This window comes from Petaurus breviceps, unplaced genomic scaffold (assembly GCF_028583685.1).
Source record: "Petaurus breviceps papuanus isolate PSGF00001 unplaced genomic scaffold, PetGlider_PUasm1.0 428, whole genome shotgun sequence".
In the NCBI taxonomy this organism is placed as follows: domain Eukaryota; kingdom Metazoa; phylum Chordata; class Mammalia; order Diprotodontia; family Petauridae; genus Petaurus; species Petaurus breviceps.
Genome location: NW_027186331.1, coordinates 981168 through 1006141, shown reverse-complemented (window position 1 = coordinate 1006141; position 24974 = coordinate 981168). Strand labels below are relative to the sequence as shown.

At 51.4% G+C, this 24974-nt stretch overlaps 1 protein-coding gene across 2 annotated transcripts in view; it reads left to right on the top strand.

The window, feature by feature from the left end:
• Positions 1–24974, top strand: part of HIRA (histone cell cycle regulator) — an 87978-nt gene that overhangs the window by 34863 nt on the left and 28141 nt on the right. The window contains exons 2-13 of one of the 2 annotated variants that reach the window (XM_069100818.1): positions 3083–3145; positions 5461–5571; positions 7168–7258; positions 7953–8047; positions 10621–10716; positions 11520–11680; positions 12849–13016; positions 14220–14333; positions 17891–17961; positions 18651–18756; positions 20548–20760; positions 22212–22297. In XM_069100818.1, coding sequence (XP_068956919.1) covers positions 3083–3145; positions 5461–5571; positions 7168–7258; positions 7953–8047; positions 10621–10716; positions 11520–11680; positions 12849–13016; positions 14220–14333; positions 17891–17961; positions 18651–18756; positions 20548–20760; positions 22212–22297 — 1375 coding nt within the window. Of the gene's footprint in view, positions 1–3082; positions 3146–5460; positions 5782–7167; positions 7259–7952; positions 8048–10620; positions 10717–11519; positions 11681–12848; positions 13017–14219; positions 14334–17890; positions 17962–18650; positions 18757–20547; positions 20761–22211; positions 22298–24974 lie in introns of those variants that run through there. The other variant, XM_069100819.1, reaches the window with a different exon arrangement.

The window sequence follows — 24974 nt, the reverse complement described above, 5'->3', positions numbered from 1 at the left end:
ACCTTTGCTTTGAAGTCATCAAATGCAGTAGGTGAATTTGGAGACTCTTATCCAGATCGTTACAGAATTTCTCTTCATGTGTTCCAGTTATTGGTGCATCACCTGCAGCTGATCTTCATGGTTGTCTTTTTAACGTGAGGCCTGTGGTATGAGGTGACTGATCATCCCATTCAATGGTGACCCTTTGTAAAGCCATGCATGAGCAGCTTTCCAGAGGACTGCTGCTGTGAACAGCTTTCAAGATTCTGATTACATAGTATAGTGAACTCTATTTATTCACAAACAAATCAGAGCAAAACATTCCCAGAAAATCAAGGTACAGCATTCACAATGTTACAACTTATCACAGAAAATCAAAATACAGCATTCACCAAGTAACAACTCAACAGCTTATCACTAAAATGGCCACATAGTTTTCACCAAAGTCGTCACATAGTTTTCAACAAAGTACAGTCATTTAGTAACTCAATCATTCAATCATAAGTACAGCAGTCAAAGTCCTCCACCCATGAGGTGCAATTAAGTTACAACTTCAACAGTCACTACTCAGTAACCTCTTAAGCAGTGGTGGAAAATACAAAAGCCATCCACCCCTAGGTCACAAGTAAATTACAATTTCATCAGTTACTACTCTGTATCCTATTTCATCAGTCCCTACTCAGTACCCGTGGAGAAGTCTTTTCATCTTGACTCAGGTAAGGCTTTCAGCTTCCATGGTTCCTCTTCCATGGTCCCAGCTCCCACCCCAAATCTAACCAACTGCCACCTGAGTTCAAAGGCAGACAGCTCCCAGCTCCTTTTCCAGCTCTCCATGCAGTTCCTGCTTCACATTGGGGCTCACAGTGTCCATTCCATCTCAAATCCTTCACAGTTCTGTTCCTGGGAAGACAAGGCTTAACAAAGCCACAAGAACATTCATACACATTAGTAAAGTCACAACATTTGTACAAAGTACTGGCACCACAATCTTGCTTCCTCAGTCTTCGGAAGCTCCAGCTGGCCCTTGGGAATCCTCAGCACCATAAGCTGCATTCTCAAAATCAAAGTTACTTTATCCAGCCTCCACGTGGCTTACTCCAAGAAATTCTGTCTCAGTTCTCAATTCTCATTCCTCTTCTCCGTTCTTCTCAATTCTCAGTTCAGTCTTCAGTCCAGCATCAGCTGCCCTGCCTCCATGATGCTTATCCCAAGAAGTTCTGACTGTCCAGCTTGTGCTCTTCCTTATATATGGTATAGCACCTCCCTGTTCAGTCCCTTCCTGTTACATCAGCAACAGGGGTTCATATCTTCTGTTTCTTTAACAGAGGCTTGGTATAATTAGCTTGACACTAAGTGCTAAGTACCTGTTAGCTTTCCAATACAAAGAGATCTTCAAATTTCATTACCATTACACCCTTGTAGCCTTTGCAGGGAATAGAAAACCAACTTGGCTAGTGCCTTTATCTCTGGTGCTCTAAGGAGGAGTGGTGGGCTGTCTGTTCAGCTGCTGTCTTCAGATTTTGTTTGTAGGAAGAGTCTGTCCAGCTAGTGATATAGTTCATTTCCTCTAGTGTGGGTCTGCTTGGTCTTTGGACAAGCGGGTCACATTTGAAGTGCCAAGAGATACATCATAGGTGGTCTGTAGGCCCTGCTTCCCTCATCTCCGAGTCTCTCTGCTGAGAGAGCAGCATGGGGTATGAAGCTGTTCTTAGTTTTCTTTGTTTTGAGGTTTTCCCTGGCTCAGAATAAAGAGTATGATGTTGACATTTGATTAGGTAAGCAGTGAGAAAGCACAGCCATTTTTTTGAGCTTGGGACTAGTTTATTTGGGGTTTTGGACTAAGGTTCTGATTCAAATTCATAGAGAGTTAAAACTGTAAGGGCCCATTGAGATCATCTGGTGTCTGTGTGTCTCTCATAATATAGCTAGGCCCAGAGAGGTGAAGTCTATCACCTGGTAGGTCACTTGGGTGGGAGTGGCTGAGCCCTTCAGAGCCCAGACCCAGAGTTCCTCTGTCCTCTGCCCCTCCTGCCATTGGCAGTCGTTGGGAGGACAGAAGAAATGGAGAGAGAGTCACAAGCTTGGGGGCCTTTTAGGGTATTTGTTGGGGGGCAAAGAGAAGAGAAGAAGATGGAGGGCTTGGTCCTGCCTGGGTCCCTAGGAGGAGGCTGGTGTGGCTATTTGCCGAGGGAAATAGGGCTTTGGGAGAAAGAACAAGAATTTCGTTTAGGCCATGCTGAGCTTGAAGTGATGGTAAGTCCTTTGGCCAGTAAGCAGCAGGAAATTCAGGCCTGGATCTTCAGAGGATGTTGGTTCAATCTGTTATTTTAATCTGCTCAAGTACCCACTGTGTGCTATTCCTGCTTGACTGTGAGTAGTCATCGATCAGTCACAGATATGGTGTTTACCTATGAGAAATCAAGTGACAGAAGTTGACCCAGCTCCTATTCCCCGGGATAATTCAGGATCATCCCTAGACTAGATATAGCAGGCATTTGGAATCATTTCTGTCCGTTGGCCTGGACCTCTCCTCAGTGGTGAAGCTTAGGGATCCCTTCTCAAAGGATTGGAAAAGGAACCAATTACACTGAAATGTCTTTACCCAAATAATAAGAATCAAGTTTATCAAGCCCAAGCTGAGACCCCCTCGTCAAGGGGAGCCTCACCCTACCATACCCCTGCTTCTCATTTATCATGCAGCTCTGCTGACAGTGCAGCCAGTCACTCTCCGAGGTAGATAAAAGCATTTGGAAAGAACGTTTGCTTGGCATGGTACAAAGAGAACTGGTCTTGGAGCCCAAAGATTTTGATTCAAATCCTGGCTCCTCCACTTAGGAGCTTTGGGCCTTTGGAAAAGACATTTCATTTCTAAGCATTGGTTTTCCCATCTGTAAAATGGGATTAGTAATGCTTGTGTCATCTGCTTACAAGGTTGTTGTGAAGGAAACATTCCCCCAACTTACACTATGTGAAAGCTATCTATTGTCGTGATGACCATAAGAACAAAGGTAATGCACCCTCTAGAAATAAATGTCCTTGTATCTTGTTATCTTCTAAGGAAGAGAGGCCCATTGAGATGTTTTCCCTTTTCTTTTTCCTCCAGGCAAACCAATTTTTTCTGTTGATATTCATCCTGATGGGACCAAGTTTGCAACTGGAGGGCAAGGTAGGTCCACAGTTGATTGGAGAGGGGGAGAGGTCCTGTTACAGCCTGAACAGCTGATGCTGGGGCATCTAGGCACTTGGAGACTCCAGCTCTGCTCAGAGATTCCCCTTTGGTGTGTGATGGCTGGGACAGAGAAGCACATGCACACACACAATATGCGACTGGTCACAAACACACCTTCACAAAAATGAAAATGATTTTGTGTTTGTTAATGTTTAGTGATGGAGGATGACCTTCATTTGTAGTAGAAAGAACTAAATGGGAAGACTTGGTAATTAGTTCTGGCTCTCTGTATGATATTGGTCAAGCCTTCTGAGTCCTCTGAGCCCTTGTTTCCTGTTCTCTGACACTCCTCCCAGCTCTGCCATTCCTTGTTCTAAGGCCCCTCCTATATTCTAAGGTCACTCCATCCCAACTCTGAGGTTCCAGATTCAGTAACTTGGTAAAGTCAAGCTACACAGTTTATACAGGCCCTCATACCCACCCAGGACAAAGAATTTGGATAGTGGGCAAGTCAATTTATTTTTAGTTACTTTTTGGCTCTCAGTAGCACCCATTAGATAGCCATGTTTTTGTGTTATAAAGGATTAGTTGGAGTTGAGCTGACTGGAGCAGGAGCTTTTAACAGGCTGTGTCCAACCGTAATAACTAGCTTCCTTGCTTCTTGCAAAAAGCCTAGAGTCCCACGTTGCATCTGAATGCTGCTTCTGTCCTTCGTGGCTGGGTTACCTTGGACAAGATCCCCTAGCTGCCTGGACCTTTGCTCCTCATTTGTAGAGTGGAGGGCATTACCTCCTTCAAGGAATGTTCTAGGTCTCTGCTAGTTCCTAATCCTGTGAAGCTCTATGAGCATCTCATCCAAGCCCCTCCTCTGATCAGGGACCCAAAGGCCAGAGTGAGGGAGGCCCCAAGAGCATGCAGGGTGCCAATGAGGGGAGTCTGGATGGAGGCAGGACCCCCGACAAGGGCTCTGGGAAGGGGAAGAGCAAGGCTAGAGTTCCCCTTGGAAAAGAACCCCCGGAGCAGGAGCATATGAGTGCTCGTCTGTCTTCAAATTGAGACCGTAAACTTGGCGTCCCACTCCCATCTTCTTGGTGATGGGTCCCATCTGTACCCAGGGAATATTGGGAAGGATTTTTAGGCACCCCAGAACAACCTTGGATAATCCTCCTGGCTGTGGGATCCCTGGCCCCTCCTGGTCACTGCTTGGTGCCTGTGCATCATGTGCAGCAGAATGAAGCAGCCTGGGAGGTGGCTGGTGGCTCCCTGCCCCTGAGGTTCATGCTTTCCACCCCATACTAGTCTAGACACAAGTCAGCTTTAGCCACAGACCTCAGAACTCCTGAGCTCAAGTGACCTCAAAGCCTCCGCATACCACCCCCCCGGGAATGACCAGTGGAGCCACCACCAGGCAAGAGAATCTCTTCTAAAGACCCTGGTTCCCCTCTCAGTATATTCCCCCAGTGTTTTATGAGGAGGCCACATTAATGTCTCCCCTTTGTAAGGTTGGGAGACCTTCAGTTGGCACACTTCATTTTACTCCTGTGACCCTGTGAGGCGGGGTGTGTGTGTCTGTGTGTCTGTGTGTGTGCACACATGTGCATGCTCATGCCCACTCATAGGCTTCAGGATTAGAAGGCACCTTAGCATCTGTTCTTGTCTTGTTTATAGGACACTTGGGCCTGCAGAGCGAGGAGTTGACTCCAGGTCTCTGATTTCAGACAGGCCACTTTTTGCTGGCTCTTGGTTGTCCCAACTTCTGGCGACATGCTGGAAGTCGCCACGCCTTTGGCCATTGTCTTTCTGAGCTCCCCAGTCAATGTTCACAGCATGGGTGGCACAGAGTCGAGACTAGATGTGGTGGTTGCTATTCATCATGGGCCCTTTGGAGCCCATCTGAAACTTAGCAAAAACACCAGGCAAACCATGAAGTCTTTAGACTATCTGAGCTGGAGGGCCTTTGGGGATTGCCCAGATGTGTGGAATGAGCCCCTCAGAGGCCCAGGATGTTTGGAGTGCTCAGCAGTGCCCAGCACCGTGCCTAGACCCTGGCAGCAGATTGGCACCTGCACAAGGGCCCCCAGGGGCTCAGCGGCCTCCCCAAGCTTCTGCTTTGGGTCATTCTGCTTTTTCCCTTGCGCCCAACCCTGTCTGGTGTTTCTTCAGGTTCTGGTCTGTCGATGGGGAGTTAGTTTGACAGATACGTTGTTGTGTTTGGAATTGGAGAGCTGTTTGAAACCTGCTGGGATTAAGACAGCCTGTTCAAAATACCACACTTTGGGATCTATTGACATCTTCTCTCCTGTTCCTTGTAGGGCAAGATTCTGGGAAGGTTGTGATCTGGAATATGGCTCCAGTCCTCAAAGAGGAAGATGAAAAGAATGAAAATATTCCCAAGATGCTTTGCCAGATGGACAATCACTTAGGTATTACAGAACAGCCCTTCTTGGGCTTTGCGTGTTGGCAGATTGCCCAAAGTTAGCCCATGTGTTTGTAATTAGAAATATAAGGCCCCGTGCAGCGGTAAATGTCCCCGGTCTGCTGTCAGAAGGCACAGATGTTGGCTACACACCTGGTTGAGTTATTCAGCAGAAGACTTGGCCAACCCACAGAACCGCCTTTGGACAGTCCTGCAGGTACCTCTGGTGATTTCCTGCTCATGAGTCTTACCGCCTGATTCGATAGGGCTTCCACACATGTCTTGTGCGTCTTTGGGTCCAGCTTCCCAGCAATAAGAGACTCTGGGGAAGGGGGTCGAGAATGGACTGCTCGCTGTGGTTTTCCAGTTGGACCGCTGTGGCTCCTGGGGTTTCACTTCCAGGCCCCCTCTGGGGACCTGCCTAGATGTCATCGATTCCTTTTCTGTGTTTGTGGCTTAATTTCCCCTCCCCCTGACCCTGGTCAGACCATTTTATTTTCGTGGTATTTTTAACTTTGCTGTTCCCCTGCTGGTTCCCCATGAGTTGTCGTTAGTCCATCCTTTTGTCCCTCGGCATCGCCGTTCATGATCTGAGCAGCTCTGGCTGTGTAGTCAGAGGGCCTGGTTCAAATCCCAGCTTGGCTGCTTACTAGTGGTGTGATTCTGGCCAGGTTACTTACCTTCTTCTGGGCCCTTGTGGCCTCATCTATAAAACGGGATGTGTGTGCTGAATGACTGAGTCCCAAGGCCTCTTTGGTGTTTGTCCTGAGCTCTCGGATGCTCCTCCCCCATGCTCACTCCTGGAGCTCCCTCTGGGCCTGGGCCCAGCTGGCCACGGGCAGCTTTCATTCTCTTGGCCCTAGTTCGGTTCCCCTGAGGATTGAGCCATGAACCCTCTGCAAGATTCAGCTTCACCTGGTGGAAACTCTGCCTGATGTCCTTGTTTAAACGTGCAGAGTTTGTCTGCCCTGTTGACTCTGCTCCTGAAAGGGCCAGACCTCCCAGGCAGACCAAGTCAGTTCATTATGCCTTATGTGGTTCCCAAGCTTTGGTGAGGAGACATCTCTTTCATTGGTCCCTGTACCCTGTGCTCATTCCAGCTCCAGAATGTGCCCCACAGAGATAGAAAGATATGGTTTACATTACATTCTCCCCAAATCCAGCAATGTGCTGTCAACTGGATTGTGCCTGCTGCCTTTAGTGACTCCTAGGTCACTTACCGTTTTTCCCTCCCCAAACTATAGTGCCTCTTGGCCGAATCTGGTAGGTATCCAAGCAGAGTGGAGCCTCTGGGTGCCCAGTGGGATGTCAACACACCCATCAGCACAGAGATTCCACTTAGGGAGGGGACCTGTTGTTGGGCCAGTGCCATGGGCCCTGGCCTCGGTGAAAGGACTGACCCACTGCTGTGTTCGTGCTGTGAGACAGTTAAATGCAGGTGTTCCTCTGCTGCTGCCACCCCTGACCACTGCTGCTGCCCCTTTGGGCAGGGCTCCAGCTCGTGTCTCACGCATCGGGTCTGTGATTCTTGGACCAGAGCCTGCAGAGGAGGAAATGGCCGTGATGTTGGATGTTCATCAACCTCTTTTCTTTTTCTTCCCAGCTTGTGTGAACTGTGTTCGGTGGTCAAACAGTGGGATGTATTTAGCTTCTGGGGGAGATGACAAACTGATTATGGTGTGGAAGCGGGCTACGTAAGCATCACTTTCTTTTTCACGTCTTATCTTTGGAGCGATTGTTTTCCAGTTCCCCCTGTCCCCATCCCATCCTCGGATGACCGTCCACTCTAAGTGCTTGTGGGCAGTTTGGGGGCATCTTCCTGGAGCCCCCTGGGCGGACCCTTAGCCTAAGCCTGGGTCTGAGTCCTGCTCCTTCCCACCAGAAGGGCCAGAGCTCTGCTTTGCTAGGATTTTGCTCTGAATTTGGCAGCAGAAGGCCTGGACTCAGACCTGGCCCAGACACAATCCCTATGGAACCTTGAACAGATCACTGCCATCTCATGGTCTCAGTTTCTTCACCTCTTTGTGGTGAAGTGAGCCCCAGTTTGGGGTCCAGCTCTGGTGCTTCCTGGCTGAGTGACCCCAGACAAGTCATTTATCTTGATTGTACCTTGGCTTCCTGATCTGTGAAAGGATTACATTCCTGCCATGCTCATTGTGTGGAAGGGGCTTTGCAGCCATTTAAGAGTTATTGAAATGCCTTGCTGGATCAGTGGGGATAAGAATGATGGCGGCACTCACTCGCTCTGTAGGTGCTGCCTGTGGCGAGGTCGTGTTAATGAAGACGCCAAAAGTCAGGCCCCCCGGAGCCCCAGCCACAAAAGCCCAGGCTGCGTCCGTGGTGTCTGCTGTGTCCTGAGGGGTGACTCTTGGCTTCTCTCTCACACAGGTACATCGGCCCCAGCACTGTCTTTGGTTCCAGTAGTAAGCTCGCCAACGTGGAACAGTGGCGATGTGTGTCGATTCTCAGAAGCCATTCAGGCGGTGAGTGGGTGGTCCAGCTGATTGGTTCAGAAGAGCCCTGAGATTGCCAGGGAGGCTCCTGTAGCAGCAAGCACCCAGCATCCCCAGGGTGGCTGCTAGCACAGGGTCTTAGATCTGCTCTTCTAAAGGAAAACAGCTCAAAATGGGTTAACAAGCTTACTTTAATCAGTCAGGCATACATCATTTACCTAGTTCAGGGGGAAAAGTCAGCACCCTGAACTTCAGAGAATACAAGCAGAAGTTACAACAGAAAATAATACAGTTCGGCAGACAGGGCTCCCCGCTGTCTGACCATTACATCCATACCTAGTTAGTCACCAGAGAGGGAAGCACCAACATCTGGGTTTTCAAAGCCAGGGGGCTCAGTGGCTGCCCAGAGGCTCATCGGGCCAGATCACACAATTCTTCCCAAAGTGAGCCCCAAAGCAAAGCCTCCCCTCAGAGTATATACAGCCTTCCCCGGGATCAGAGAACCTCACAACCCTGGGACCTACTTGGCTACAAAGTAACAAAAGTTGTGCCTCCTGAAAAACATGCTTCCTGCCACAGGCTCCATGTGACCACATCAGCCTATTAGGGGGCAGAGTTTATTTTCAAATCAGGAAAGATTCTCAAATTCACCTAAGCCTATTAAGGAACAGGGAAGATCTTCAAATTCCCATTCCCATTCCAGCCCACTAAACCTTTGCTTGAGTGGTCACTCCTTTATTGCAATAGGTTGTCCTGGCTGAGCTCAGGGCCATAAGGTTCTCTCAGCTAGCCACAGTCCTTTCTAAAGCAGAAAATGAGTGAAACCTTAGAGTTGCTTCTTCATTGGTCTGCGATTGCTTAGGGACTTTCTGCATGTTGCTGCCTTCCTGTGACTGGGCTCGGTGTTGACCCATGTGATCCCTGTCCCAGAGGGTGGACTGAGCCGGAGCGGAGTGCCCACAGTGGCAGGGCTCAGCACAGGGGGGGTTATTCTGGGCCCACCTCAAGTGGCGTTTGGCCTAGCAGAGCTGTGCTGTTGAGTTTGCCCCAACGTGGACCACTTACATTGTACTTCAGCACAAAGTAGAGCAGCCAACTCTTGGGAGGCTAGACATGGGATTCCATCCCAGTTTATCTTCAGGTTCTCAAGCTTTAAGATTTCTTGTTAAAGATTAAGCAAAAGCCACCTTCCTCTGTCAGACACCAGCCAACCACCCTATCCTGAGGATACAGCCTGGCTTTTGTGGGACACCCAGGACTTGAGTCCTGGTCTTAGGCTGGGTTTTACAACAGCAGTGGTGGTATAGTGGGAAGACTGCTAGGCTGTGCTGAGAGGAGGCCTGAGTTTGAACTTGACTGCCACCCCCAGCTCATTGGGCCCTCTTTCTTTCTTCCTTCCTTCCTTCCTTTCTTTCTTTTTTCTTTCTTTCTTTTCTTTCTTTCTCTATCTTTCTCTCTCTCTCTTTGCCTCCCTTCCTCTCTCTCTCTCTCTCTCTCTCTCTCTCTCTTTTTTTTTTTTTTTTTTTTTTTTTTTTTCTCTCTCTCTCTCTCTCTCTCTCTCTCTCTCTCTTTCTCTCTCTCTCTCTCTCTCTCTCTCTTTCTTTCATTCTTTCTTTCTCTTTTTAGAGGGGGGAGGGCAGGGCAGTTGGGATTCAGTGACTTGCCCAAGGTCATATGGCTAGTAAGTGTTACATGTCTGAGGCCTGATTTGAACTCAGGTCCTCCTGACTCCGGGGCTGGTGCTCTATTCACTGCACTATTCCTCATTGGGTCCCTTTTCTGTGGTAAACTTTAGGCCTCTCACACACAGAAAGAGGTGGTTGACCTGGCAGGTTCTGATTGCCTCCAGAGAAGGTCTGGTCACTTAGGTCCCTAAGCAGCCATCCTGTGCTGGTCTTTCTGCATTCAGAGACCTCTCTCAAGAAGTCCCTAGGACTTTTGGCTGGAGGCCCCCTGAGCTGAATTCACATTTGCCTCACCAAAGGATAAGGAGAACCTTAGGGCAGGAGAGATGATTTCCCAGTGGAAGGAGGCTTCCTAGAAGAGGTGCCCTTGGAAAGTTAGGGAGGATTCCAGGTGGGAGAGGGCAGAGTGAGCGAGTCAGTCAGTGGTATTGGCTTGAGCAGATGCCATGGAAAGGAGAGTTAGCTTCTGGAAGGGCAGGTTGGAGCCAGCTTGTACAGAACCTTCAGGGCCAGCATTCACTCAGTAAATGATGGGGTTGAAGAGGTATGCATGCAAGCATTTGTGGGTTTTGTGTGGGTCACAGATGGCACCTTTCTGTTCCAGAGTTAGCGGTGAATTTTCTTTGGGATAGGATTGACCCGTGTGGTTCCAAATTAGCTTTCAGACCAAGGAGTGCAGTGGCAAGAGTGCCTAGCCCTGGGAGCTTTTGCCACCGCTGGCCATGGGACCTTGAGCGAATTCCTGTCTGAGCAGATCATCTGGGCAGAGCTGGGCTGTGAGGACCCCTTTTGGGTAGGCCAGTTGGATTCTCTGTGTGATTAGGCATGAGCCTCCCAGGCCATGGGCCCCACTTACTGGTGGGTTTTGGGTTGGGGCACTGTCATGGAGCTGTGACCCAGCCTGGCTCTCCATTACAGATGTGATGGATGTCGCATGGTCGCCTCATGATGCTTGGCTTGCGTCCTGCAGTGTGGATAACACTGTTGTCATCTGGAATGCTGTAAAATTTCCAGGTATGAAGTCTTCACTCAGCCTTTTTTGCATGGAGGAGATGAGTTAGATGGCCTAGGTTGGGGTGGTACCCTGTTTCTGTAAGTATAGAGTAGGGGCCAAGCATTCCTGATTGCTGTCCTGACTTAAGACTTGTTTTCTGAGTCTGCCGCATTTCACTGGAAAGGAGAAGGCTGCCCTTTCAGCCTCAGTGTTTCCACCATGTATCATTTCAGCTCCACAAGTGGCCTCCAGAGAAAGGGAGTGACCCCAGCCAGAATGGCCCCTAGGGGCCGGAGTAAGGGCTGGTGGCTCAGGCCTGAGTCTGACTGTTCTTGGCCCTACTTTTTCTTGCCTTCTGGCTCTGAGAAGCCCAGAGCTCCCAGGTGGGGATCAGGGCCTTCACCCTACCCTTGAGTTAAAGCAGGGAAAGAGATGCAGGGGAGTGCTTCTCAAGAGTTGGTTCCAGAAGGTGGCTGCCAGTTGGCAGTGTGCCAAGAGCCCAGCCCACTTTGGGAATACATCCACAGACTCTCCAGAAGGAGTTTTCATGCCAGCTTCCTTTCCTTTGTAGATTTTACCAGGTGGAAAAGCATGTTTGGACACCCACGTGTCCAGTCCCTGAAATAGGGCCATGCACTCAGTGCCTGAAGGCAAGTTCCTCATGACTTCAGAGGAGTGGGGGACCCTGGGGTGCTTGGCCTCTGAGGTTTTCCACTTTGCAGTCTAGCTCACCCTCCCTTTGCAGCCTTATTTCCCAAGACTTCATGCTCTAGGAAGACAGACTTGACTCCTCACTTTTCCTTGATTTCATCTTGCTTCATAGAAATTCTTGCCACTTTACGGGGCCATTCTGGTTTGGTGAAAGGGCTAACCTGGGATCCTGTTGGGAAGTATATTGCTTCCCAGGCTGATGACCGCAGTTTGAAAGTGTGGAGGACCATGGACTGGCAGCTGGAAACCAGCATTACCAAGCCCTTTGATGAGGTACAAACCCTGAGTGGCCTGAGCTGCCCAAGGGCCCTCAGAGTCGGGTGCTTGTAGGGCAGAGGCCAGATCTTTGGGGAAGCACCGATGGCACTGTGCCTCCGTGGGTTGGACGGCCAGCCCTGCTGCCAGTGGGAAGGGTGTCTGGCAGGTGAGGCCTGGGACTTGGAAATGGAGATGCTGTCATACCAAGGGGTCATCCCTCTCCATCCTTGATTGTCCCAGACCGCACTGGGACTGGGAAGGTCCTTGGGTGGCCTCATGACCACCTTTGTAGACCCAGCACGGATTCCCATGGCCTCCAGACTAAAATACAGGCTCCTTTTGCTGATATCCCGGACCCCCTGCAGTTGAGCTGTAGCTCACTTGACAGCCTTTTCCAAGAAGTCCTGCTGCAGGCAAATGGGCATGGCCATTCACTAGTTCCTGATCTTATCCTTCATTCTTCGACTTCCATGCCTTTGTGTTCACTGTCTCCCATACCTGGAACAGACTCAGGCCCTAGACCCTCCCTGACCTGGCCCACACCCCTCTGCTGTTCCCAGACTGCCATTGCTAGGTGTGTGACCCTGAGTGTGGCCCAGCAGCACCCCTCTGGGCTCCATGACTTATGACTTTCTCAGCTCTAAAATGCCAGCCATGGAGGTGTTTGTGTGACTCTTGCCTTCCAGGCCTCAATATTCTAGCTCCTCGTGCTTCACGACCAATGAATCGAATGACATGATGCTTTGTGGACCTAACACATTCCACATTGGCCTTCTGGGCGTGCACGTGTCCCCACCTCAGCCTGTCTCCATCCCTAGTCCAGGGCTTAGCCGCCATCCCTAACCTCGGACTCAGCCTTTGCTCTCTGTCTGCTGCCAGAGAGAGACCAGCCCCATCAAGCTCACATGATAGTGCCAGCTGAGTTAATGGTGTCTGGAGCAGAGTTTGTGTTTAATGAGTGTGGACTGATTTAAACTTTCATAGGTGATTGCTCCTCTCTCCCAGTTTCAGGCTACCGTGGTTTTCTTACAGTGTGTTTCTTACATCTGTGATGAGCTACTCCGCCTTGAAGTGCTGATGGCCTAATAGCCTTGGGGGCCCTTTTTGTCTTCTGTGTATAGCTACCCAAGGAGAGCTGAGGTGGGGTGATTGTGGCTTTCAAGGCCCCTCTCTTTCTTTGCAGTGTGGAGGGACAACCCACGTTTTACGTCTTAGCTGGTCACCTGATGGACACTATCTCGTCTCTGCTCATGCCATGAATAATTCAGGGCCTACTGCTCAGATTATAGAGAGAGATGGATGGAAAACTAACATGGACTTTGTGGGGCACCGGAAGGCAGTGACAGTGGTGGTGAGTTTTCCCCACATGTTTAGAAATGACTCCAGCCCCCGGGGGAGGTGGGCAGGCAGCTGCAGCTTCCACATGGTTGTATGAAGATGCATTGGGATCTTGTGTGAAAAATGCTTTGTCAGCCTAAATGTGTATGTAGATGTTAAAAAGAGAAAGGAAGGAAGGAAGGACCCAGGGGACAGTCGAGTAGATAATGTTCCTCTTTGCTCTGTGTACTTAGGCTGTGGGATGAACCTTCCAGACCATCAGGGCATCCTGTAGGGAGCTGCCTGGTTTCCATGCTGATAATCAAAGGAAATTAATAGGCCTGAAGGGGAGAACACCTGGGTGGGAAAGAGCCTGAGGATTCTGGGCTGCCTTTTGGTGGGACAGAAGCAGGAGGGGCAGTCCCTACAGGATACTAATGCAGGACTTTGGCAGTACGAAGGGTCGCCCAGAATTGGACCCTGCTGTGGTGCCTGTGGACTGGCCACACCTCCTTACTAAACTGCTTCTGTGTCAGGGTGGGCCCACACAGCAGTTGAGCTACAGTTTAGGGAGCCATGCCCCGTCTCCATAAAGTAGGATACAAAGGGGACAGAGGCCTTGGCTGATGGGGGACATCCATCTGAGGAGAACTGGGCGTCCTGACCCTGAGTGTGACTTAGTGCAAGGATGGGGACCCTTTGTCCCTTGCCTTAATTTATGTGCTGTTGCCTTGGACTCCCAAAACCTTTACCCAGTCATCTGGGGTCCCAGAGCAGTCACCCCTCTTGACCTTTATCATCCCAGTTCAGCCAGTCTTATAGCTTTTCAGCATTGTATGCCAGGGGACCCCCACCTTCCTCTCTGGCTTGAGTGGCTGCACACCTCAGTGTGTTGGGGAGGCTTGACCCAGACCTCCTCATCTGCAGGGTGGAGAGTTCTTTAGGATGCTGCAGGCAACGTGGTGACAGAGCGCATCTGGGGATGGCCACTAGAACTATGAAGTTCTCAGGTTGGCTTGGAGACTGCAAGTGGCTCTCGGGCACCTGGTGTGGGCCCTGCCCAGCCAGGGCCTTGGGGGAGTCAAAGGAATTCCCCTTCCCATGACCTTTGTTAGTGCAGTCAGTCAGCTGTCTAGACATGGAGTGCTCCTCCCAGCTGGGCCCTGGACAGGGAAGAATCTGCTGGTACTACTTTGGATAGGTCCTTATCAAGTGCTTCTTATGTGTTTGGATGCAGAAATTCAATCCCAAAATCTTCAAGAAGAAGCAGAAGAATGGGAGCTCCCCCAAGCCCAGCTGCCCTTATTGCTGCTGTGCCGTCGGCAGCAAGGATCGGTCCCTCTCTGTCTGGGTGAGCTGCAGGGCTGGGGCTCACTGGGGCCGGGAGGCAAGACCTGTGCAAGATGGGATTTGAACCCAGGACTGCTGACATTAAGTCCAGCGTCCTTTCTGTGGTGCCATGCCACGCTTGGGCTGTGCTGAATAGGCTGGGGGTGGGGCAGCCTGCAGTTCGGTTCCAGGACTAGTGAGCCGTCCCACTCCCTGCTGTCTGGGCCTTCCCTGTGTGCTGAGCCTCCTTTTCTACCCCTTTGAATGTAGAATGGAACCTTGGGTGCCCACGTAGGCCAGGAGCAGTCACCTCAGCCGTCATGTCTCAGGCGAGGGTGAGGGTGGGGTGTGCTACGTCCCCCAGGCTGTCTGAAGCCTTAACATTGGGGCAGCCCTGGGCCAGAAACAGCAAGGAGCACAGCTCAGTCAGTCACAGGAAAGAACTGGGTGTGGGGTGTGGGGTGCCAGGGATTCGAGGGCTGACTCCACAAGGTTCCCTCCCCTGCCAGGGAGAAGTCAGCTGGTCTATAAACACTCATCAAGCCCCTGCTGTATGTCAGGCCCTGCCCTTGAGGAGCTTACAGTCTAATGGGGGAGACCCTATGCAAACAGCTATGGACAGACTTGCCTGTACCTCATACAAGCTTATTCAGACAAGCTCCAGATGGACTAATCTGGAGATAATAACAGGGAAGACTAGAATTAAGAGGGCTTGGGGAGGGCTTCGGTTGGAAGAAGTGATTTTTAATTGGGACTTACAGGAAGCCAGGAGGTCGGTGGTTGTAGTGGAGGAGAGTAGACCGGGCTTGGGGGACATTCAGAGAGAGTGCCCAGAGCCGAGAGTGGGAACGGCCAGGAGGCCAGGCGCACTGGAGTGAGGGGTGAGGGGGCAGCTTGTGGAGGGCTTTGGAGGTCATGGGGAGCCACGGGAGTTTGCTGAGCAGGGGATGACACGGTCAGACCTTGGAAGCTGTATGGAGGCTGGATTGAGGCAGGCAGAGCCCCCGGCAGTTCCTGCAGTAATCAAGGCCTGCAGCAGGGTGGGGGTGGATTGGCGGGATGCGGCACGCTGCACAGGTGAAATCCACAAGAGACGTTGTGCAGGTGAAATGGATGCGAGCTGCTGCAGAGGTGGAATTGGCAGGCCTTGGCTCAGCTTGGGTATGGGGGGGGGGGGACGTGCCCGAGGGGCTGGGAGAAGGGCAGTATGGTAGGGAAGAGGGAGGCAGCTTAGGGGGAAGGAGAATGAGTTCTGCTTTGGACACATTGAGTTTAAGATGTCTACAGTACATCCAGTTTAAAATAGCTATCAGGCAGTTGGAGATGCAAGACAAGATCAGCCAAGATAGTGGAGCCAGGTAGATTTGAGAACCATCAGCACAAATATGGTTATTAAATCAGTGGGAGCTGATGGGGTCATGCAGAGAAGTGGTGCTGAGGGAGAAGAGAAGAGGGTCTGGGACGGAGCCCTGAGGGGTGCCTAGGGGGAGAGGGCCCAGCAAAGGAGGCAGAAGGAGCCATCAGAGAGGGAGGAGGGGAACCGGGGGGGGGGGGGGAGGAATGTCCAGAAAAGGAAGAGGAAAGAGAATACTAAGGAGAGAGTGATGGATAGTGTCACAGGCTGCAGAGGGGCCAAAGCAAAGGACGATGGAGACGAGGCCTAGATCTGGTGACTGAGAGGTCACTGGTCACCTTGGAGAGAGCAGTTTCAGGAAAATGATGAGGTTGGGAGCCAGATCACGAGGGGTGAAGAAGAGAGAGGAGACCCCTGTTGTAGATATGTTTTAGAGGAGTTTAGCCCCAAAGGGCAGGAGAGAAACAGGACGATAGAAGGGTAAAGTGAGGGATTTTTTGGATGGTGGAGATGTGGGCACATTTGTAGGGAGCAGGTAAACAACTGACAGGGAGGGATTGAATGTCATGATGGGAAGAGCAGTCTCCTGGAAGGGGTGAAATGAGATGACTCGAACAAGTAGAGGGGTCAGCCTTGGCAAGAAGAAAGACAGCCTTGGGGGCGGCGAGGTGGCGCAGTGAATAGAACACAGGCCCTGGAGTCAGGAGGACCTGAGTTCAAATCTGGCCTCAGACACTTAACACACACACACCACACAAAACTAGCCATGTGACCTTGGGCAAGTCACTTAACCCCACTGCCTCGCCAAAAAAAAAAAAAAAGAAAGCCTTGTCCTGAGAGACACAGGGGTGAAAGAGAAGGTGGCAGAAGTCACTTGAGAGAGAAGAGGGAGCGCCTAGCACCTGTAAAGTAGGAGGTTCTTAAAACCTTAGCTGAGAGGACAGGGGCAGGGGGAGCCATGGAGGATTTGAGGGGGAGGAGCCATAGAGCATGCAGTAGGGAGGATTGCCCAGTTGAGGTGTGTCAACATAAATCTGGAAGGTCCCAGAGGACGGCTGCCTGTGACCTGAGACCAATTAGTCTCCAGGCTTCATTCTTCAAAATCAGGATGTGACCCTCTAGGTCCTCAGGTGTAGCCCTTTGACTGAATCCAAACTTCACAGAACAGATCCCCTTAATAAAAAATTTTGTTCTGTAAAACTTGGACTCAGTCAGAAGGCTGCACCCAAGGGCCTGGAAGACCATGTGTGGCCTCGATTACCTACCCCTGCTAGGTAATCGCCAACCCAGTGTGAGGTGTGCTGATGTGGAGAACAGCCAGCCCTGCTCTCCTATAGCCTGTCCCTCCATGCCTTTGACAGAGTTGGAGGGAGGGGAATGGGTCATGGATTTAACTCAGCAGCCCATTTTTTATGTTTAGCTCAATTAAAAATAAATCCTGAAATTATCAGTTTAGCACAGCAAGGTATCCTGGAGACCACCCCCTTTGTTTTTAGAGAGGCAAGAATTCAGAGTCCTATGGTCTTAGCTCTGGTACTGGCAGGGCCTTTAGAGGCCCTCTAGTTCAACTCTCATTTTATAGTTGAGGAAATGGACTTGCCCAAAGTTACTAGGTCAGTGCCAGAGGCAGGATTCAAACCCAGCTTTTTCCTGACTCCCAGGCTAGTGTTCCTTTTGCCATAGCACATCACCTCACATTCACTCACACATGGTCTCAGACAGCACTGGCCAGCAGAAGCTGGCAGGGCAGCCTGGCACCTAGAGAGTGAGGCTTAATCTCACAGACACGGGTTTGCATCCCAGGTGACTTTGCCTGTCTGGGCTTCCGGAGACAACTCCCCTCCCCCCTCCCCCCCCCCCCACACACACTTTGGCAGAGGGAGTCCTCAGCACTAACAAAATGCCTTCTAGCACCTCAGACCTCCACAGTGACAGAAGGAAAAGGGATTTGTCAAGTAGTGGGTGGGGAGGGCCCCTAAGGCAGGGTGCTGCCTTCTCTGATTCTCTGTATCCTCATCCAGCAGTGGGGACTGCTGGCCCTGCCCACTTAGCTGAAGTGTCCTAGGCTGCAGTGAGAGGGTGTGTGCTTCAGCTTCAGCACATTCTTGTTCTTGGCCTTACTCGGCTCTCTGGTCTGACCCACGAGCTCCCGTGAGGGGCCTCTGCAGGGTGGGGGGGGGGGTGGCTACCACATCCTCCTGAATTCTCCTTTCCTCTCCCACCAGCTCACGTGTCTGAAGCGGCCTTTAGTTGTCATCCACGAGTTGTTTGACAAGTCTATCATGGACATTTCTTGGTAAGATGAATAAGATGCCAAAACCAAGACACTTGTGTAATCTAACCATGTAGGACCATACACTCAGGCACAGCTCAGCCCTTTTGGACTCTTTTTAAAGAGCCTCAGTGATCAGGTTTTATATGGTTTGTGAGAGTCCCTGTACATGCATGCCCAGGCTGCCATGTGTGACCAGGTTCATTTACTATGTGAAGGATGTGGTCTTAGATGTTCCTGGAAGGCCATTGGGCCTCTGGTCTCGTCTCAGACAATGTTCTGGTGTTTGCATGTCAGAGTGGGAAGTGGCCAGGATGACAGGCTTATGTCCTTGCTCACCAGGGGCCCCTGGTCCACTCTCATGGCCTTCCTTGGTCTCTCTGTAAACAGAGAGCTCACAGGCTCCTGGCTGTGAGGGAAGTGCCAGGTTTAGGGTCAGCGACATCCTGCGCTGACTCAGTAATCGAGGTGAAATCCCCTTACTTGGCTCGTCTGTAACTAGGGCTGATCAGGCATGGGATACTTTCCTTCCAGGACCGTGGTCAGATCAAGTGAAGCCCTTGCAGCCCACAGAGAGCCGCTCTTCCAAGGCCTCAAAGCTGCCCCTGAATGGGTGCTCTTGATACTGATGATTAGCTTCTAATTAGCTAGGCGTCGACAAGATAGCTTCCTGTTAACCCTGGGAAGAGCTCGTCACTTTGATTCCCTTGCAGGACCTTAAATGGACTTGGCATCTTGGTGTGCTCCATGGACGGCTCTGTGGCCTTTCTGGATTTCTCCCAAGACGAGCTTGGGGACCCCCTGAGCGAGGAAGAGAAGGTACTGAGCCAGCCTCCTGCTGTTCTTGTGTCCCTGTCACCTGCAGTCACAGAGAGGTGGGGGGAGGCTGCCTGGCCTCCTGCGCTCGCCCCTCATCTGATGTCTCAGGGGGAAGAAAACCAATAAAGAGGCACTTTCCTGGCTTAGTCTCCCATCCTCCTTCTCCTTCTTTGACACTTTCTACTCTAGAGCAGCAGCTGCCATCCTAGGAGTGTCTTCCTGCACAGCATGTTCTGTGCCTGGCATTAAGACATGAGCAAAGGGTGGTTCTGGCACTCAGGGACCTTGAATTTTCCCCCAAATGTCATAGACTGGTTTGGATTTTGCATCAGCTCCATTTCCCAATCATCTCCCTCTCCTAGCCTTTCTAGAGGATAACAGAAGAGAAAGAGTCCAGCACAGCTGGCGGGCCCATTGGCCATGCCCAGTGCCCTGGGGGTGCTCCCTATCTGCAGCCCCACCCCCAGAGGACAGGCCAGACTCTCAGCTGCCCTCTCCACCACCATGAGGCAGACCCCTAGGGCTTTGGTGGGCCACCACTCCTTTAAATACATTTCGGAGAATCTCTTTCTAAGCCTCCTACCCTTGGAACTCCACTCCAAACTGGGTGTAATGGGTCTCTTTGAGGGGAGAGGCTAAGGACCTGCAGGTCCTGGAACTGTCTTATATTATGCTCCAAAGGGTCCAGCTGAAGAAGTCCAAATTCAGACATCCCCTTTGCCCAGTGCCCCTCTTCTGTGCTCCCTCTAGTGTCTCTAGTTTTACCCATTTTCAGAGACTGTCTGATAGAGCCCAGACCTGCTTTTCCCCATTCGTCATCCTAGAATGATTCCATGATGTGGGCACACCATGGCAGGCCTCATTAGCTGGACTGGAGGCAAGGCACTTACCTTCTCTGGGCGTGTTTCCTCATCTCTAGAATGATCATCCTCATGTCTCCCCAGCTGTGGTCATTCCCAAGGCAGGATGAGTTGATGTTTCTTGAGGATGTTATGCTCACAAAAGTCTATAAAAAAACCGGATGTGTCTGTGGTTTCTGAGCTCTCCCTCCCCCTTTCCCTGGGATCTGACCTGACAGCGGTGGGGCAGCATAGGCTGGAGTTGGGTCTGGGGCCCATGAGGCACTCTGGAAGCACGGCCAGGCCACCCCAGACCCTCCAGCAGAGGCATTCTTCAGCTTTGGGCTTTGTCTCCTGCTCCGGGGAGCTCCCATGGGCAGAGGCATCCTTTGTGGAGCCTGCTCTGTCCCTCTGTCCATTAGGCCTTAGCGGGCAGGAATTAATCAGAAAGGGGGAAGAGCGTGAGGGTGCATGGGATCCAAGAAGAGGCCAGAGATGAAGCAGTGGGAGGCTGGGAGAACTCACTCACCTGCCAAGACACCCCATCTGTAACCAGGCTGTATGGAGGAGGCAGCCGTGGGGCTTCTAGGATGGACAGCTTGTGTTGAGTCAGATGGAGCACTCCAGGCTCCTCTTGACCTCAGTAAGAGAGCTTCATGTTCCTGATGATATGTGAGGAGGGGCTATGGTAGAGTCATCTTCCTGTGTGTCCTTGGGCAAGTTCCTTCTCCTCTGTGAGCCTCGGTTTCCTCCTCCATAAATGGGGACGGTAATGTTCCCACTTACCACATGTTTGGGGCTAAAAAGCCTTTGTCTCAGTCACAAGGTACATGAATGTTTAGGGTCTTTGGAGGCAGCTGATCTTCAGAGACTTGTCTTGATTTGCACCAGTCCCTGAGGTTGTGGTGTGGATTCCAAAATCTTACTTGTCAAAGCTTATTTTCATTCTCAGAGCCACATTCACCAGTCCACCTACGGGAAGAGCCTTGCAGTGATGACAGAGGCTCAGCTCCCCACCACCATCATCGAGAACCCCGAAATGCTCAAGTACCAGCAGAGGCAGCAGCAGCATCTGGGCCACAAGAACGCAGTGTCCCGGGAAGCCAGCTCCAACCCCAAAGTGGCCAGCATGGTGAATGGCGAGAGCCTGGAAGACATCAGAAAGGTGGGTCTCTGCCTGAGCCCGGAAGGCCTGCCTGCAGAGGTGGAGCTTAGAGCTTCTTCCATCTTAGGACCAGGAGTGTGGTGGGGCTGCCCCCAGGGAGCTTCCTATCTGCAGAGAGAGATCAGAGCAGTGTCAGCGAGAGCATGATCAGAGGCAGTGTGGGGGTGAGGACTGTGTCCTGTGGCTCCTTGTGTCTATTGGAGAACTTCAGAGTTTAAAGCTGTATCTAGACTTTCCGAGGCAGGGCTGCCTGGCCAGCCTGGGAGCTGGACCTTGGAGGGCATCCTGAGAAGAGGGCTGGCTGTGGAAGCAGGATTGGCCAAAGAGGAGACTGGAGTAACTTGCAGGGCTAATCAGAGCTGGGGAGGCCAGCAAGGGGGTGGCAGCCCAGGCAGAAAGTGGGGAGGAAAAAAAACCTCCCTCAGCTGGGGGCCTGAGCGGGGGGCAGAGAGGGACATCTGTGGAAAGAAAGGGATCAGCCCGTGTATCTCTGACATATTTAAGTGGCTTTTTGGGCCTCTTCCTCCCAAGGAAAGGCAGAGCCCTTGTTGACTGTCTTCAAGTGGGGCAGGAGGGCTTCGCTCTGTTGGTGTCCTGGACCCGCTGGGTTAGGATGCTCATGGAGCCCTTCTCAGAATCAGCAGTTTTAAATGCTTCAGATAAAATGCGTAGAATTCCACTACCATTCTACTAGGTGACCACTACCATTCAGCCAGCTCTGCCAGAATGTTTTTAAAAAGACATATTCAGGGGCAGCTAGGTAGTACAGTGAATAGAGCACCGGCCCTGGAGTCAGGAGGACCTGAGTTCAAATCTGGCCTCAGACACTTAACAGTTACTAGCCGTGTGACCTTGGGCAAGTCACTTAACCCCAATTGTCCTGCCTTTCCCCCTCCAAAAAAAAAAAAAACCCAAATAAATAAATAAATGAAAATAAAAAGACAGGTTCACAAACCCCAGTACCAGAAACCCTGATCACAGAGGACCTGACCCTCTGCGACTTCATTTGCTTTCTTGGTTAAGATTAAGACAGAAAAAGGAACCTGGCTTAAGACCCCTGGGGCATCTTTCTCTCACGAGAGTCTCCTGGAGACTTGATTTTTTCAGTCCACATCATAAGACCCATTGTGACCCTGGAAAGGAAGGAGACAGCCTGGACCTGCTCACCTTTCATGAGTCAGCTCCTGAGTTTTTTGTCCCAAGTTGATTTCCTGGGCTTGCTGGGGCCAGTATCCCTTGCCCTCCAATGTGCAGAAAGTCAATGGGGAGATTTTAGGGAGGCGGCAGCTCGTGCTTCCCTGGGAGGGTAAGGTCAGTTTGCTAAGGTCAACAGAAGAAAAGGGAATCCTGTCCTCACCAGGGGCTCCCTCTGCTCGCTCCAGCCTCTCTGCAGTACTTGGGGATAAGAGAAAAGGGGATTCCTTTTCATTTGGATTGTTTTCCCTTGGCAGAATCTATTAAAAAAGCAAGTGGAAACACGGACAGCCGATGGTCGGAGAAGGATCACGCCCCTTTGTATCGCTCAGCTGGACACTGGGTATTCATAGAGGTTTTGTTTTTTTCTGTTAGCTGTGGAAGCCTTAATCTGACTGTTCTGAGGTCCTCATGGAGGATGGCTCTGAGTGCTCCTTGTGCATTGTCTTCTTAGAGTCCTCAGGCTTTGATGTGATAGCATACTCCCAACTTGGGAGCAGTGAGGTTCTGTGCCCAGGACCCACCTGGCCTTCTTTCTCTGCTAGCTGTTGTCATTGGGCGTGGGCCTGAGGGCCCCGACCCAAACCAGTGTGTGTCAAGAAGGTTTCCTAACTTTGGTTCAGTTTAACCTGCCCTTGAGCCTGTAGATGGGAGTCAAGCAAAGCTGGAGACGCCCCCAGGCTTTAGCCAAACACTAGCTCTTCGCCCCATGTTAAGTATTTGCCTTCACATTGTGGATGCCATCATCCCATGTGCCTTCTGTTCTTCCTAGTTCTTAATGCTAGCCACAGAATCATAGGATTGGGAGTGGGGCCTTGTCTTACTGCCCTCTTCACAGAGCAGGAGAGTGAGACTCCTTCCCCAGGACCCAGACCAATGTCTGATTGCTAAGCCCTTTCCACCGTGCAGCCCGTCTAGGTTTCTGGGCCCTGCTAATGCCATTCCCTCTTCTGGATGGCATCCAGTCATCCTTGGCCCTAGACCCCAGAGGGACGTGCCCTCAGACCAGTCTGTGGCCTGCTAGCTCCTTTAGGAGCGATGTGTGGAGCAGAAGGTCCACAGGCAGGCATCGATGGCCGTCTGGCTGAGGGGCTGTGGAGAAGCTCCTTATTCCCATTTGGGTTGGTCTCCTGAGGGTACCTGTCTCCGACGCCAGCCCCACTGCCCTGCTTGTTGGGAAGGGCTCATCGCGAATTTTTAGACTCCTTGGATAAAGGCCTCCCCCCGCCAGTTAGCATCCACTGAGGAATCATGCTCCCTCGTGTCACTGATTGAGCTGAGCACACACCACTTCTCTCCCTCCCCCCCAAAGTGTGCATCAAACCTGTCATCGAGAAATGAGGGGGTTTTTAAGGTGCATACATGGCTGTGTGCATATGTGTGTGAATGCACGTTTTTTTCCAAGTCTATCTCCATCTCAGGCGTAGGCTCCATTCAGGAATGACCTATATTTAGTTCAATATTCTGTGTCCTAAATTTACCAGCTTCAGACACGTGTAGAGCCAGGCTGCTGGTGCAGGTAAGAGGACAGTGTGCAGGCTCATGGAGAGAGGAGATGGCAGAGGAGGAAGAAGGAAGCAGAACTGGGAGGGCCCTCCCATCCATGAGCTGATGAGCCATGCTAACTAGAGTCTGAGCCTGAGGCTGTGACTCATGAGAAGGCCAGGATTCCCCGCTCCCCCCCAGAGTGGTTTGCAGAGCCAGCCCATGCTGAGCATGCGGCCCACTCGGCCCCTGACTGGCTTACGGTCAGGTTCCAGAACTAACTTTGAGGTGACTTTTCTGTTTGCATCCATATAATGCAGGAGCTTTCCTTCCAAAAGGCAGGTGGGCTGTGACCAATGCAAAGGGTGATGAAGGTGATCCCAACCAGAACCTTTATTTATGATATGCTTTTATAGATGAGGAAGTTCAGGCTCAGAGAGAGAAAGTCAGCAAGTGGGCTGGCACCAGACCCCAGGCCGGTCTTCAGGTCCAAGGCCAGGCTCTCTCCATTACAGTGTGGCACCAGATGTCTATTGTGCCTTATTTAAAACATTTTCTTCACACTCAGATGAAGCTGCAGCAGCCAGTGGGCTTACCACCCACAGCTCCCCTGGCATGGACAGGGCCTTTCACTGCCACATTCATTCCTGGGTGCCCTAGCAAAGTCAGGCTGCCAGGATCCTTTTGGTGGCTCTCGCCTAGACACAGGGCTTGTCCTTGGGAGGCAGAAAGTGGCCCCAGTTGTCCAGAGGAGCTCTGGGGTCCTCTGCCTTGGAGCACAGGCTGGTCCTACATTGTCAGGAGAATCAAAGGCTATTGACCGCAGGCCCCAACCCAGGGCCCTGCTGTAGAGACCGCTAGCTCTTGTCCAGTGAGGCTTTGTAGAATGTCTGGACTGGGAGGGTCATAGAACATGCAGCCTCACAGGTAGAAGGCCTGAGAACATGGAATGCTGTGGAGGGAAGGGCCTGAGAATCAAGAATACCAGGGATGAGAACCACCAGCCTCAGCATAAAATGTTAGATCTCAAAGGGCTTTCGCTTCAAGTATGAGATGTAGAATGTCCCATCTGGAAAGACCCGAATAAGTCGCCTTGTATTCCAGCTCCTTCCTTTTCTAAGGGAGGACACAGAAGGCTAAGGTGGGAAAGGGTCTGCTCAGTGACGACCCAGCTGGGGCCCATGCCGTGGCCTCTTGCTATGGCCCCATGCTGGCTTGCTGGTTAGCCAGCGCTCCTGCAGGAAGGGTAAGCAGGCTATTTGTTTTCCTCACTTCAAATGCTTCCCAAGTAGAAAGGAACAGCTCAGAACCAGGGTGGCAGAAGGGAGGGCCGGGGCTCTGCAGGGCTCCTGGTGGAGCCGTGACCAGAGGTCGGCAGCATCCCTCGGAGAAGAGGTTATGCTGGGCTCTCTTGGTTGTCCTTTCCTCGAGATAGAGACCGAGGGCATGACCTTGTAGCACGCCTTTGGTGAGCCCTGTGCCCACTTGACTTTTGGAAGCAGGAATACGAGAGATGAGAGCACAGGCCACACCCA